The sequence below is a fragment of the Archocentrus centrarchus genome, chromosome 12 (genome assembly GCF_007364275.1).
Source record: "Archocentrus centrarchus isolate MPI-CPG fArcCen1 chromosome 12, fArcCen1, whole genome shotgun sequence".
Lineage (NCBI taxonomy): Eukaryota > Metazoa > Chordata > Actinopteri > Cichliformes > Cichlidae > Archocentrus > Archocentrus centrarchus.
This window is the reverse complement of record NC_044357.1, coordinates 9,511,746-9,526,989: the sequence shown is the minus strand read 5'-3', so window position 1 is coordinate 9,526,989 and position 15,244 is coordinate 9,511,746. Positions and strand designations below refer to the sequence as shown.

The following is a 15,244-nucleotide window of genomic DNA, read 5'->3' as shown; positions in this document are numbered from 1 at the left end:
GGGAAAATCCAGGTAGATCAGCAGTTTCTGAAATACTCAGACCAGCCTGTCTGGCCCCAACAACTATGCCACATTCAAAGTTCTTTAAATCATCTTTCTTCCCCATGCTGAATCTTCACTTGAACTTAAGCAGGTCTGTTTATACATTTGTGTTAATAGGCAGTTGAGCAGGTGTACCTAATGAAGTGGCTGCTGTGTATATAACTAGTTTTAGTGATATATTGCCTCATCTGTTTCAACCTGTCTTTGTCTTCCCATTAGTTTCATCAGCACTGAGTCTGTAGTATATTTTATATGTACTTTAGACATGCCTTGCCTTGTAGGGCCAGTAAAAGGAGAAAAGCAGTATATAAATGCAAGTTCATTTACCATTACTCTCCTCAATGTGTAATTGTTACTGGAGTGTCTGTTTTGAGCATAGATGCATGGTGTTATTCTTCAGTTGGACAATTAATGCTATTCACACTTGTGTCAAGGTGAATTCTTCTCTGCAAAAATAAGATGAACGTTGTGGTGCCTGTTTGACTCAAAGTAATAATTTAATCGTAAAACATTTATGCAAAAGCAAGTTTCGATCTTCCTCGGGCAGTTTGTCAAAGACAGAAAAAAACGGGCATTTTCTAGAAGCTCTAATTTATACAAATCACTATCACCTGTTTCCCAACTGGTCAGCAGGTGAACAGGCACAACCACACGATGAATTCCTTATATGAAAATTATGGGCAGCCCAGCATGTATGAGGTAGGCTACACGCTAAACAAGTTGTCAGTCTGCCAGCTAACCCACCTGCTGTGACATGACAGTACTAATCACTGAATCACATCAATCATACTTGTCAAAATTATAGATGAGAGCATGTAACTGATATTGCTTCATAACAACCATTGTCAACAATAATAACGTAATTAAAAAGTAAAAACTAATGAAGTTGGAATTTATAGTACTTATTAGTAATGTTCTAATTTATGTTAATTTGTACTGTTTACTGTGTCATAGCTGATAAGAGTGGATGACACAGGCACACATTACTTTTTATGTGCTTTTATATATGTCAAGGTGTCCCTTGATGTTTGTGCTGTGACAGCGAGACTTATCGTGCAACTCATATGGGTACGTGTGATGAGACAAACAGAAACTAGTAGCATATCAGTGCCGAAAAATCATGTTAAAAATCTGAGGCTCTGCACAGAGTTCATAACTGCATTAGCATCAGTAATGGGCCTTTGCAAGCTGCTCAAAAAAAAAAAAAAAAAAGCCAAAAAAGAATCATGTTCAACACATTTATGATACACAAAGAAATATCGTCTCTAAATTAATCTATTCACTTTTATTTACAGTGCTATGAAAAATTATTTGCCCATCCTGATTTTTTTTTTTTTTTTTGCATATTTGTCACACTCTTCAAACAAATTCTAATATTAGATAAAGTTGGCTTGAATAAATATAAGATGCATTTTTAAAAGATGATTTCATTTACTAAGGGGAAACATTATCCAAAGCTACCTCACCCCTGTGTGAAAAAGTAGCCGCCCCCTAAACCTGATAACTGGTTGTGCCACCCTTGGCAGCAAGAACCTTCATTTTGTTTATTTTTTGGCATTCAGAGGTGGACTTGCTGGTGTGTTTTGGATCATTGTCCTGCTGCATAACCCCAGTGTGCTTGTGCTTCAGGGCACAAACTGATGGTCAGACATTTTCCTTCAGGATTTTCTGCTGGGAGCAGAATTCATGGTTCCATCAATTACAGCAAGTTGTCCAGGTCCTGAAGCAGCAAAGCAGCTCCTGACCATCACACAACCACCTCCATGTCTGCTTGTTATGTTTATGCAGATGTAACAGGACTCAAACCTTCCAAAAAGATCAACTTTTGTCTCATCAGTCCACAGAATACTTTCCCAAAAGTCTCGGGGATCATCAAGATGTTTTCTGGTGAATGTAAGACAAGCTTTTATGCTCTTTTTGGTCAGCAGTGGTCACACAGGTCCAGGTAGGTTTGGGTAGCTTTTTTCCTTAAAAAAAAAAGAAAATCAGCATTTAAAAACTCTGAAACATTTGTGACAAATATGAAAAAACAAAAACAAAAAACAAAAACAGGAAGGAGGCAAATAATCTCTGGAGCTTGAAAAAAAAGCTACTGGACTTCAAGCTCCAGAGACTACTATGACCTGGATGACTGAGAACCTACACAAACAAGGAGGCAAATACTTTTTTACAGCAGTGTACATAAATACTGTGGAAATTAAAAAAAAAAAAAAAAAGTAATTAGAAGCAAGGGATTAAAAAAATACATGGTGATGCCAAAGTGAAACATGAGTGACTTTCAAAACATTCAAACAAAGCTGAATTAGTATTCAATACAGAATGTAGTAGAAACACACATGAAGCAGGAAGTGCAAACTGATGACTAATGACAAAACTCTGTGGCTTTTCTTACAACTGACACAACAATAACTTTATAGACATCCACATTCTGTTGTTTCCTCATTGCTACATATAATTCATATGTATAATTATATTTATATCTGCTGTTTATTGGTGTAAAATTGAGGAACAAAGGTATAAGTGTTGGCCATACAGTACAGCTACCATGCCACACCCTAATAAATCTACATGATCATCAGGCTGCAGCATAACACTACAGCTACATCGCAAAGGCTGGCAACAACAAGCAGCTTCCGCTCAGTGAGAAATTTGTACGTATTTCTCAGAAAATTACTGTTATTTTCCATTTAATCAGCATGTACGCACTCTGCTGTATAAACTCCACAGATTTAGATAAGAAGACATGACCACATTCTTGCCTAAACCTTTTGCAAAATTATCTGAAATAAAGTTGAAGCTGGGCTGGCTTATTAGAATAGCTGCCTCCATACTGCAAAGGTCTTTAAATATTTCTCACCTTGTTTAAATCTGAGAAATGCTGAATAAATTTGCAGTACGGTTATTGTGCAATAGTATGTGAATTGTTTACTTAGAATCTTTTTCATATTTTCTGTTTATTACATGAGAAATATTAGACATTTAATCCAATGAAAATGCTGACACCTCAACAAGTTCATTAACATCTACTTTAGAACTGCCACAGTTCAGTCATTTCATGTAAAACTGTTAGTTCATGTGAATTAAAACTTTGCATTGCAACAACGCTCTCATGAAAAAGAGCAACTGATTCAATAGTTCTGACCAGGGATGACTCATCAGTTTTTATTTAAGTGCATCTCTGACTCATTGATTTCTTAGAGTAAGTTGGAAGTGCTGTAAGTTTGAACCGATCGTGGCGTCACATGAAAAATGTGATCTAATGATAAACAACTCAAGAGGACTGAAAAGGGGAGTTGAATGACAAAACTTGGTCTTTGTTGGTGTCTTTTAACAGTCATTACAACTTTTGAGACATTCATCAGTTTTTATGCATATGTCTCAATACAGCATGTTTACAAATCAGTTTAGGCTGCTTTCAAGAGGAAAAGGTTGCATCTGATTACAATATCTTATCGTGTCTGTGATCGTTTTAGCATTCAGGCTTATACAAGCTCAGAAAAACAAAAAAAAACAAAAACCAAACTCATCTGATCAGTAAAACACTGGTTCAGTTTCAATGCAACCAACTCACACAAGACAGAAAATTCACCATAATAATTACAGTATATTTACCCATCATCCCATTCCCCGATGCATTTTCGCTGTCCCATCCTTGTCTTCATAATGAATCGGTTTCCATAGTTACTGTTGCTTAGCAACAGGCCAGTCAAATGCTCCTAATCCTGTGCTGTTGACAGTGAGCTGTGACTAGGAAGGGAGGATGAGAAGGGAAAGGAGCAGAGAGGGGTGGGGGTACAATAAACAGCGGCGCTGGAGAGAATAGATGAAGTTTCATGCATGTATTGTGTGCCTGTGTGTGAGTGTTTGTTATTATGAATATGTAGCGCAGGTTTATATGCAACAGCTGACGCCTGAGCAACTGCAGTCAATTCTGTTTGTCTGTGAGGTGAAAATGAAAAGCACAGATATGAGATTAGCGGTTGCTTAAGCTTGTGTTTGCCAAACAGGAGCACAGCCCTACTTCTATTGTTTCATTTATTATTTCAATAATCTCTCAAACGGGAATTCATTACCTGTCACATAAAAGGAGGCTGGAAATGAACGAATAGGGTTTCATGTTTTTGATGTAAACCTTTGCCGCGTGTGCCTTATCTTTCGAGCAGCAGCAGAGGTGACGTGTGAAGGGGCCTAAATGTGAAACATTTTCCCTGATCAGTGACTTTGAATAGCAGTGGCTGTTTTTCAGAATCACTTGTCATTAAATGTGTTTCAGACAGATATTTCTTCAGAAATATTTCCAGCCTCTTAACTGGATAATGGGGTATCAAAGGCATTGCCATCATGCACCTGAATTGCTTCATATCAAATAATGGTGTTTTTGAAAAAGAGCCCTTCGAGAAGACAGAATGTCCTCCGATAATATATAAAATTTAAAAAAAATCATACAGCTTTTGCATATGTATGCCCAACATTACAACAACATACAAAGCCATTATTTGTCTTAGTTTTTTATGTTTGTATTATAGTGAATACAACTTTGTTTTATCAGCATTTAAAAGAAAAAATGCTAAGTAGTTTGGTCAGTTTTTATTTAAAAAAAAAAAAAAGTGCTTCTGATGACCACGACAATGAGATTGGATACAAGTACACTCTGTTTATGTTTGTTTGCCCGTTCTTAACGTCTACACCCTGCAGTGTTGCTGCCCACAGTAACAACATTAGTAATTAAAAACAGAGCGGAAGCAGAAAGGGAGCGGCCTGAATAATGCAACTCTCAGGTGCAGCAGGAAAAAAAGGAAAAGAAACACGGTGAGAGAAAAAAATTCCTTCTGGCAGATAAATGCAAAGCATCCTTTCTTGTAAGGCGGCGACAAGTAAATTTAACTTTAATGAGTAACGAAGAGGTGGCTGCGCACTTAAATGGCGTGTATATGGGAAACAAAGCAATGACACTGTGATGAACTTCCTCATTAATACTTAAGCTTAATTAAGGCCTGCACCTCTCTCGAGTACTCTGGCAGGAGGAGGTGAAGGGGAAGCAGTGTGTGTGTGTGTGTGTGTGTGTGTGTGTGTGTGTGTGAGCATGTCTGTATCAGTGGGTGTTTGAAGCAAAGGAAGGGGGTCTATGTGTTTTAAGGACCCCCCCAAGCCTCCTCTCCTTCCATCCCCCATTAGGAAACACTTACTGTAAAGTGATAGGTAGCCAGGTGAGAAGACTTGAGAGTCCCTGGGCTCAGCTGGCTGTCTCCTGCTTTACTCTCATACCATCTGGGCTCTTGTTTTGACACCCGTGAAAGAGGGGGAGTGAAGTCAAACAGCCTGACTTGACCATGTGCAGTATATAATGTTTAGTACCCAGAGATGCATACTTGTAAAGGAAAGAGAACTTATGATTCAGTCTGGTTAGGTAACAACATGGGACTGGTAACAGAAAGGAAGAGAGACAGATAATGAAAGAAAAAGGCACTTAATGCTTTAGTGCAGAGCAGATTTGGCAAACATACTCTTATGCAATTTGTATCGAACACAAAACCCCAATTATTTCCTTCTTCCTGTTGTGTCTCATTTTGATTTTCTTTTCAAGCAATTAGCTAATTCTTGAATTGAACAATAAAGCTCATTTAGGGAAATTTAAACAGCACTCACTGGCTTGATCACAGTCTTTCTGTTACTACAACGCTCACTTTATTTTTAATGTGCACATTTTTTTCTTTCCTTTTTTACTTTTGATGTGGCTTTCCTTCAGTGGTGCATTTATTATTGGATACTCTATTGCAAAACTATTGCTTTGAAAGGGAAAATGACTTTCAGGGAGCCATGTAATGATTCTTGAATGCATGGCTCAGTGCATACTTTGATTTGGGAGGTTTTTTCTTTAGGCAGTCAAAAAAAAAAATCACCACTTTATTCCATCCATCCATCCATCCATCCATCTACCCATCCATCCATCCATCTGCCCATCCATCCATCCATCCATCCAACCATCCTCTTCCGCTTATCCTATTCAATCGAGAACAAAAAATGTATAATTATGATGACTTTTCAGTTCACGCTTCCTTTAGTTTAATTAACAGTTCCATTTGGCTAACTAGCATAAGCAAATTTAAAACAATTCTGATCAGCATGTCATCACTTAATGCACACAACAACTATTTCTCAACCTGTTTTATTCATCATGCACGGGTGTCTCCAGGATTTTTTAAGTGCGGTGTCAATGACTGTGTCAACAACCAATAAGGGGAGGCTCATGGAAAATCACAAAATTCTGTTAGAGCTAATGTAACATAGTCTGTCTGGCAACCACCGGTTGTTAGGGAAAAATGAGTACTCCCTGACCAACTACCGGAGGTTGCTGTCAGTCGCTGTGAAATCCATTGTTAACGTCACAGTCGTGCAGGCCTAGAGACCAGTCTGGTAGAGACCCCCTGGTAACCACTGGTTCACAGGGAAAAATGGATGTTTCCTGGTTGGTGACTGGAGGTTGTTTGCTGTTGTTAGGTGAAACTGGCTGCAAAAAGATATACAGTGTTGAAAACCTCCTTGTGTCTCTACAAGATTGCTGCAATTGCAATTGCATGGAATTCGTCAGCTTGTGTGGAAACAATAGCTAGCTAGTCGCTAAGTGGTTGTGAAACTGTGCAGAGAATGGAAACGGAAACATTTGCCTTCAAAGTAAAAGTCCCACCTTCTGAAATGCGTTGGTTTCAGCAGTAAGGCACAAGTTTTACTTTGAAATGGCCTGTGTTTAAAGTTTGTGTCGCACTTTTTCACATTTCAATACTGTGCTTACTTGGCAAGTGTTTGCAGACATGTTGGCGTCTTCTATGCAAACTACAGGCAACTGCAGCAATCTGCTAGCAACCGAAGTAACCAACATGGAGGTTTTTGGTAGAGCACCCTCTTTGCCATCAATTTGCCACAATCCCCCAACAACAGCCAGCAACCCCACACAACCACCTGCAGCCAGTAATGGAATATGTATTTTTACCCAAGTGATGGTTGCCAGGTGGCAGCCAACCCATCTCTCGGCCTGTGTGAGTGAGGTCTTAGGGAATGGTAGGCAGTGGACCAAACCACTGTGAGGTACATATTTGAGGGAGAGCCCGACTTTCAAAACATACAAATATAATGTTTTCCATCTAGGATTCAACCAGTAACTTTCACTTCATGTACTATTATTTAACATTACATAAATATATATTTACAGAGCATTGAGGCAGACAAATATTGTACCAGCACCTCTATTAATGAGGCTTAAAAGGAGGCTGCCAGTCAGGAAGTGGTGGAGGGTACAAGGAAACAGGACCGGAACTTCTGGCTGTTTGTATCACACATTTTGGCTCAGTTTCACAGTCATTACATGCCTGGTGACACGTCTGCTCTTTCAGTGAACCGCACAGCAGTTAGGGTAATGAGGTTATTGCAGTTTAAACTAAAATCAGTGCAAGAAACCCTTTTTAGTTAAAAACAATAAGCATTAGACTTCAAAAAAATGAAACTAGCTATTAAAAATAACAATATATAGAGGTCAATTTGGAGGTTAATCTCCAGCATGAGGAAACTTTGACGTATGTGTGTGTGAGTGAGTGTGCTTAAAAACTCAAACTTAAACTAATAAAAGCTAAAGCAAAACACAAAAATGCTCTGCCACAGCATGCAAAATAAAGGAAGAAAAATAAATCGGTGTGTTATTCACACTCATATCAAAGCAAATAGCATATTTCTAATTTGGTTTACAACAAATGCAGGCAATAGCCACATATTTTTTTTTAGTCAATGCACTTGAATTTAAAAGAATGTCTTCTAAAGAGGCAACAAGTATGGCCATGAAAATATGATAATGTAGTCTCCTTAGCCCACATTAGCAGCTTTGAATGCATTTTTGGGGCAGTATCTAAGAGCTACATGCAATACAAGTTTCTCATAACTGCAGCCTTTTCATCATTATCCAAAAATAAGGCACTTACACCACCGAATTGTGAGGGTTTTCTTTGAATCTGGGTGCGATTGCCTAATCCTTTGCTATTCCCCTCAGTATCATTTTTTTTTTTTCCATGCTGTGCAGATCTTGTGATTTGCTCAGAGCATCATGTTGTTTCTGTAACCTTTTAAACAGCAGCGTTTCATCTGACAACCTCCCAGTCACAAGCTACTGGCCACTCGCCACATGCCAGCAGATGCCATGAACAGATCAGCTTTCTCTTTCTTTGCTTTGCCTTATACAATCAACATCACATGAGCACAGCTGGAAGAAAGTGCACACATACACATGTTCACAGGCTTTTTTTCTTGCACACCAAAACTTGCATGTATTACTATTCTGGGGGAAAATTGACCTGTTTTTAAAAATTATTGTAACACAGCGATCATATTTTAATAATACTCTGTCATGCTGTAGAGCAAAATGAGCTGCAAAACGTTAAAAAATTGTTGCACAGCATGATGTGGTTTAATGCTAATACCAGTCACATTTCTCTTGGTCTTAGTCCTCTCTGCTCAACCCTTACGCTAACTCATGACGAACAGATTTTGTCTGCAGGATACAGCAGGCATCACTGATTTCCATCACAGAGTTGTGAAATATATTTTTTTTATCTCACTTTAGAGAAAATAAATGTGACATCTAATGTGGTCCTACGGCTATAAGTGATAATTGACCCACTTTTTGAATAGTTCCAATGTTCTTTATTGAATTTAAAGGCTAAAGGTGAGCTTTATCATCAGGGCACAGCAGTTATGGCTCATTGGAAGAAAAACAAACAAAAAAAAAAAACAAAGTTTTAAGCATTCAAATAAAGCCTAACAGAAAAAGAGCCAGGCACCATGAGGAAGAAGTCTGTGTTGTTCTTATTATCCTTCTGTAAGCTTTCCTAAGTCTCAGCTGCAGTGTTTCTGTTATGACAAACTATATAAGGCCATAGGAGTGTGTTCCACATGAGCCACTCAAATTTTCACATGTATGAGCTTCTTTTTAGGGAATATGTGATTTTATATGAATAAAAACACATTTAAGACTTGAACACGTCATTTCACAGCGTAGGACTTCGAGTAAGCAAGCGGTGGTGAAAGAGGTAATCAGGAGTTTTAGAGGAGAACGTGAGAGTTCAAACAGAGGTCTGCGGCTGTCTTAGTCTCAAGTCTGTGTTGACATAACAGAGAAGGCGTACCTTTGGCTACTTGAGATGTCTGTGGCGTGCGCTGGCTGATTTTAGACCTCCTCTTAACTTGTCCTCATTTTCCTGAAATCCTGCTTCTTCTATATTCAAATCCACATGATCCGTGTTGCCATACGTGCGACAAACTGGGCTGGTTTGGGTTGCTATTTCAAACTAAACACTACATTTTCTTAGCCATGAAGTCAGTTTCTCATGATCTCATCCCTTATTTTTTTCTCTCTTCCCTTTTCCCGTCCACACAGAGCCGTATGGCCGAGAGCTTGCGTCTGTTCGACTCCATCTGCAACAACAACTGGTTCACCAACACGTCACTCATCCTCTTCCTTAACAAGAAGGACCTGTTGGCTGAGAAGATAAAACGCATTCCACTGACAGTGTGCTTCCCTGACTACAAAGGTCAAAACACCTACGAGGAGGCAGCTGTCTATGTGCAACGGCAGTTTGAGGACCTCAACCGCAACAAGGAGACCAAGGAGATCTATTCACACTTCACCTGTGCCACTGACACCAGCAACATCCAGTTCGTGTTTGATGCTGTCACGGACGTGATCATCCAGAACAATCTGAAATACATTGGGCTATGCTAGGACCTGAGACGGGTGGGGGGGTGTTAGGGGGTGAAGCAGGCTGCAGTTGGCCTGCCATCAGGCTGGATAAACAAAGGCATGTTAGTCTGCCTGGCAGTTTATCTCTTTGAAGAGGGGCAACAGAGAACTGGGAAGGAAATGAGGTAGTAAAACGGGGAGGGACGGACAATACTGTAGATTCAACTGTTTCAATGGAAACAACAGAGCTGAGGGTCCATGGTTAAGACGGGATTTTAACCCTACATGTTTGCACTGAATATGAGTATGCAGAGACACCCAAACACATACACACCGACACACATCCTTATAGTTTGCTCACACACAAGACCTTCAGTCAAACGCTGTTTTGACAAGGCAACACTGGAAATTTTAGACAGGTACCCCCCAACTGCCTGCCAAACGCGAACCCTGTAATGGCGGTTTCCAATTACTTTTGTCTCTTTTGTTTCATTTGCCTGAGTCAGTTAATGCTGCTTTATCAAAACAATATCTGCAGAATCAATGCTCTCTTTTGGCTTTTCACCTAAACAATAGTAAACAGCGAGTGCACCTGAGGAGACACAGAGAGAGAGAGCCTGTATTTCTGGGAAAAAAGAAGTCAGTAAACATGATGTCACAGGTTTTCTGCCTAAAAGAGGAAACTGCCACAGTCTAAAGTCAAAGTGAAATATGTTTTCTACGCACCATTTCTGTTCTTTCCTTGTCAACCCTCTATTGTTGTTCTTTTCCTCTCTTTCTTTTATCTTTTTGTGCTTAAAAAAAAAAAAACGAAAACAAAAAACGAATGCGTCTCTCAAACCTGCTTTTATAGCAGGTCACTGACTTAATAATACCAGGAGTATGTTACACTCAGCAGAGTCAAAAGTATTTTTCATTACCATTTCCAGCAAGAGACAAAAAAAAAAATCAACAAAACAAAACAACAACAAAAAACAGTGCCAAGATCAGTTTGTAAATAAATCCAGATTCCATCCTTTATGTTCAATTTTTTTTTGTTTGTTTAGTTTTTATGGACGAATACATTAAAAAACATGCATGATTTTGTTACTTTGGGATACTAATATATTTTCTTTGGGATTATGTTTCTCTTTTCCTAGGTTTTAAATAATATATTCCCAAAAATATATATTAAAGTCAAACACTGTGTACGATTGTACAGTTGTCAGAGACGAATCTATTGAAAAGAGTTATATAAATATAATAATGGTGATCAGAATTTTATGAGGAAGCTGGAAAAGATGATGATGATGATGATGATGATGATGATGACGATGATAGTGGTGATAAAGAAAACCTCACTACAAAGTTAGGGTAGAAAGTGGAGACTGTAGGAGAATCTGAAAACAAAGAAGCAGATCTTCTGTGCATTATCTAAATGGGAATTGTTTAAAAACAGTCAGTCAGTATGATGTGTAAATATGCTGTAAGGTACACTCTTTGTTCAAACAAATGAAAATAACGGTTGAGTTGGGATTCTGTGAGTGAGATAAAGAGAGAGTGTGAGATAGAGGAGGAAAATCCTACTCCGCTCCTCCTCTTACCCTTTCTTTTTTAGTTCAGAGAACAACTCAGCCAAGGGCTTGACTTTACGGGATGTCCACTTCAACAACAGACTTAAACAATGAAAAAAAAAGACATATAAAAGGACAATAACTATGAATAAAACAACTTATGCAAATTTTTATGGTGTAGTAAATGTGTTTTTGGGTGGTGATTGTGTCAACAGTGCTTTAAATGTGTTCGGGATGGGAATGCTTATAGAAGACGGCCCTCTGTATTCTTTCACAATTATGCTGCATTGAGTTATTTTGCAACTTGGAATAGATCGCCCTGTCTGAAACCTTGCTTCCATCTTCAGTGTCCAAATGATGACAAAAACGTGTTTGTCCTCTCCGTACAATGTAGCCACTGGGCCAAGCAGAACTCGGACCTAAAGTATGCAATTAAATTACTGCAGAATGAACTTGGCCTATGTGTGATTGGGTGACAGTGTACAGCAGCACGCAGACTTCATTCTAATTAGTGTATAAACTCCAGCTCTAAACAGGTCTGCCAGCAGGGCTGATGGAGTCAGCCCTGTTTTGGATTTGCACTTTTTAGTCTTTAGTCAAATAGTCAAATTCCACTTACCGTATTCTAATGAAATAAGATATACAATTATAGAACATTTCCACTGTATTCAAGCCTATAAGAGGATGATACGACCTGGTGCCGTGCTACTACGCTCAAGTAGTATAAACTTTTTAGTGTTTAAACGTATTGATTTGGCTTTCAGTATGTCACACACGAAAAAAACAAAACAAAAAAAAACAACTGCAGTTTGGTGTGACTGATCATTTTAAAAATGATTTTTCCTGTTATATCTTGCTCCTTTCATCATGATCTACATCGATGTGTGGGAAATGTCTTCAGGTCATGGGGATATTGTTTTGTGGACTGATTGAACCAACAGTGGGAATTTGTTTGAGGGATGAACATAAATAAAATTCATTTCTGAGAAGGCTGAAATTGTGCCTTATGACTGTCATGTGGTTGGAGTTGGTGCCAACTTTGAAAACTGAGAGTAGTTGCTCCAAAAAGAAAAAAAAAGTGAGTATAGAAATGGCCTGTAGCCTGTATTTATTTATTTTTACTCTGGATTTTAAGTCAAATTTTAGGTACAAACTGGTCGGTATTCTCTCACCAGTAGTTGAACCGTACTCGTACTGAATTAGAGCCCCTTTTGCCTTCAGAACTTAAGCATATGTGGCATGGATTCAACAATGTGCTGGAGACAGTCTTCAGATGTTTTGGTCCATCTCAGGTAGGTTGTGGAGTTTGTATTATGAAGAAAATCTCTCCACACCATTACACCACCAGCAGCAGCCAGAAATGGTTATGCAAAGCAGGATGGCTCCATGCTGACCCAGCAGAAATCAAGACTCATCAGACCAGGCAACACTTTTCTAATCTTCTATTGCCCAATTTTGGAGAGCCCGCCTGAATTGTACTGCGCTGAGAGCAGTGGCAAGGTTCAACATGTATGTTAAGAGATGCTCTTCTGCAGAGCTCTGTTGTAACAAGTGATTATTTGAGTGACTTTTGCCTTTCCATCAGCTCAAAGCAGTCTGGCCATTCTCCTCTGACCTCTGGAATCAACAGGGCATTTTCACCCAGAGAACTGCTGCTCACTGGATATTTTCTCTTTTTCACACCATTCTCTGTAAACTCTAGAGATGGCTGTGTGGGAAAATCCCAGTAGATAATACTCAGATCAGCCCATCTGGCACTAACAACTATGACACATTTAAAGCCTTTCTTCCCCATTTTGATGCCAGTTTGAATTTCAGCATGTTGTTTTTAACCGTTCCTAAATACCTAAATGCATTGAATTGCTGCCATGTGATTGGCTGATTGGCTGAAGCAGATGAACAGGTGTACTTAACAGAGTGGCCAGTTATACTGGGGAATTCACTTAGGGGCATGTTATGGAACAGTTTGGCCCTAATTGACTCTTTAAAGAGAAGCCTTAAAGCAAATTATTTCAATTTCAATTTTTTTTCAGAGTGATTACCTTGGAACTATAATCTGATGGAAGTGGTCCCTTCCAAGATAGATACTGCCAAGATAGTACTCTCTATAGTTCAATGTGTCCTCATAGAATTCAAGGGTCAGGATTTAGCTGTTTTATATGATAAAGATAGAAGCAAATGTATAAAATCGGAAACGTCGTGGGGAAAAAATTATTTGCTTATATCAAGACCTCCGGCTGTCCTTATTTTAGATTTTGGAGCTTTGCCTATAAATCTTAGTACACCAGAAAACTCAGATTTGTCATCAGTATTGGAACATACAATATATAATAAGGGATTGAGGCATTTCTAAAAATAAGAAGTAGTTCAAAAACAACCACAGGCACAAAAAAGACATTTTTGGCCATATTATGACAGCACTGAAATAATAAATATCTGTAAGTCCTGGCATGTTCCAGCCCTGTCTATTTGTAGGTCTCCTGAATCATTCGGACATTTTTCAATGAAAGAGAAGGGAAACAAAGCCATTCCCACTAGCTGGTCTTGTCTCTTTCTTTGTTCTTGACTAGCATTAACCAGCACAGTTTCCATTGACCTCTACAAATGCATTTCCTTATGCTATTACCACAAGGTATGTCTTGTGATTCTTGTGCTTCCTCTTGTCCTCAGCTCAACTCTTCTAACTCGCTTCAGCTGACTTCTTTCTGTGTCTCCACACTGACCTCCACGTTTATTCTTTCCCTCTTATTCCCTCAGGGAACCCCCCCCCCCCCCCCCCCCCCCCCCCCCCCGCCCCATCCCCCCAAGCTTTTCTATCTGCTCCCACCTGCTTCTTGGCTGTAAACAGCCTAGTGAATCAAACGGACAAACTTCAAGCAGCTGTAGGAAAATTCCACAGGTCTGGTTTTCTTGGAAGAGTTTTAGTATCTCATCTCTCCCTTTCTTTGCCTCTATCTGCTGCCAAATCTGCCATTTATCACTTTAAATCCAGTCAATCCTCTCCTCTCATTTTAGCACTGCTCAGCTTACTCCTCCCTCCTCTGTTTGCTTCACAAGAAGAGTGATGACAACCAAACCTCATCCTCCAAGCTAACCTTTGGCCACTGTCTCCTCCGCTGACCCCTGTAACATGAGCTCAGTGTCTCCCCCTCAATCAGTCCTTAAAGAAGTTCTAAAAAAAAACAGACTTAACTTCTGTCTTCTTGAAGCGACCCCCTGCTTGCTGTCCCAGCCCACTGCTGCTGATCTGCTCTACTTCCTAATGAGTATTATCAACCCTCCCTGACATCTGGCTGTGAACCATCTGTCCTTGAGTCAGCTCTCTGAGCCACTGTTACCCTCACAAAACCTTGCCTGGACCCTGTGACATCAGCTGTCCACAATAGCTCTACTGTCTGTTTTATTGGTCTGTATTTACAGAAATACATTTTTGACAAATAGTCAGTTATTTTTAATTCTGACATTGCCATCTTAGTGGCAGAAAATGGGTGGACGATGCATACTTCTCAATGTGAACCAGAGAGCTCGATTTAAAAGCAATATTTAAATTATAAACACTGTTGAATGGTTTTGTGAGTGCCGTTTGCTCAATAAAATTAAAAGGTTCACTATTTAAGATCAGACATTTATTTATTTTCTCAGAAAATGAACAACCTTGCACGTTGTTTTCTTTCACAAACTGCAGCACACTACCAGGATCACTATAATTACATGCAGAAGCTAGGCAGTTACAATGCATGTTTACCATTTAGTAATTTGTGAGCATGCTTTGATTTATTAAATTATGCTAACCAGAAACAACATGTGGTTGATTGCAATGCTATTTGTTATGCAAGTATTAGTCAAGAACTAGAGCACAATTAAGCTAATTACGGTAATATAATAATATCTAATGATAGTTCAAGATTAAAAAAAAAGTCACAAAGTT

The 15,244-nt window shown here is 39.0% G+C and overlaps 1 protein-coding gene across 2 annotated transcripts in view; it reads left to right on the top strand.

Annotated features, from left to right (window-relative positions):
• The window catches only part of gnaz (guanine nucleotide binding protein (G protein), alpha z polypeptide), a 31,109-nt gene extending 19,624 nt beyond the window's left edge, over nt 1–11,485 (top strand). For both annotated transcript variants that reach the window (XM_030742258.1, XM_030742257.1), the window contains exon 3: nt 9,461–11,485. In XM_030742258.1, coding sequence (XP_030598118.1) covers nt 9,461–9,805 — 345 coding nt within the window. In that variant the 3' untranslated portion in view covers nt 9,806–11,485. The remainder of the gene's footprint in view (nt 1–9,460) is intronic.
• The last annotated feature ends 3,759 nt before the right edge of the window (nt 11,486–15,244 follow it).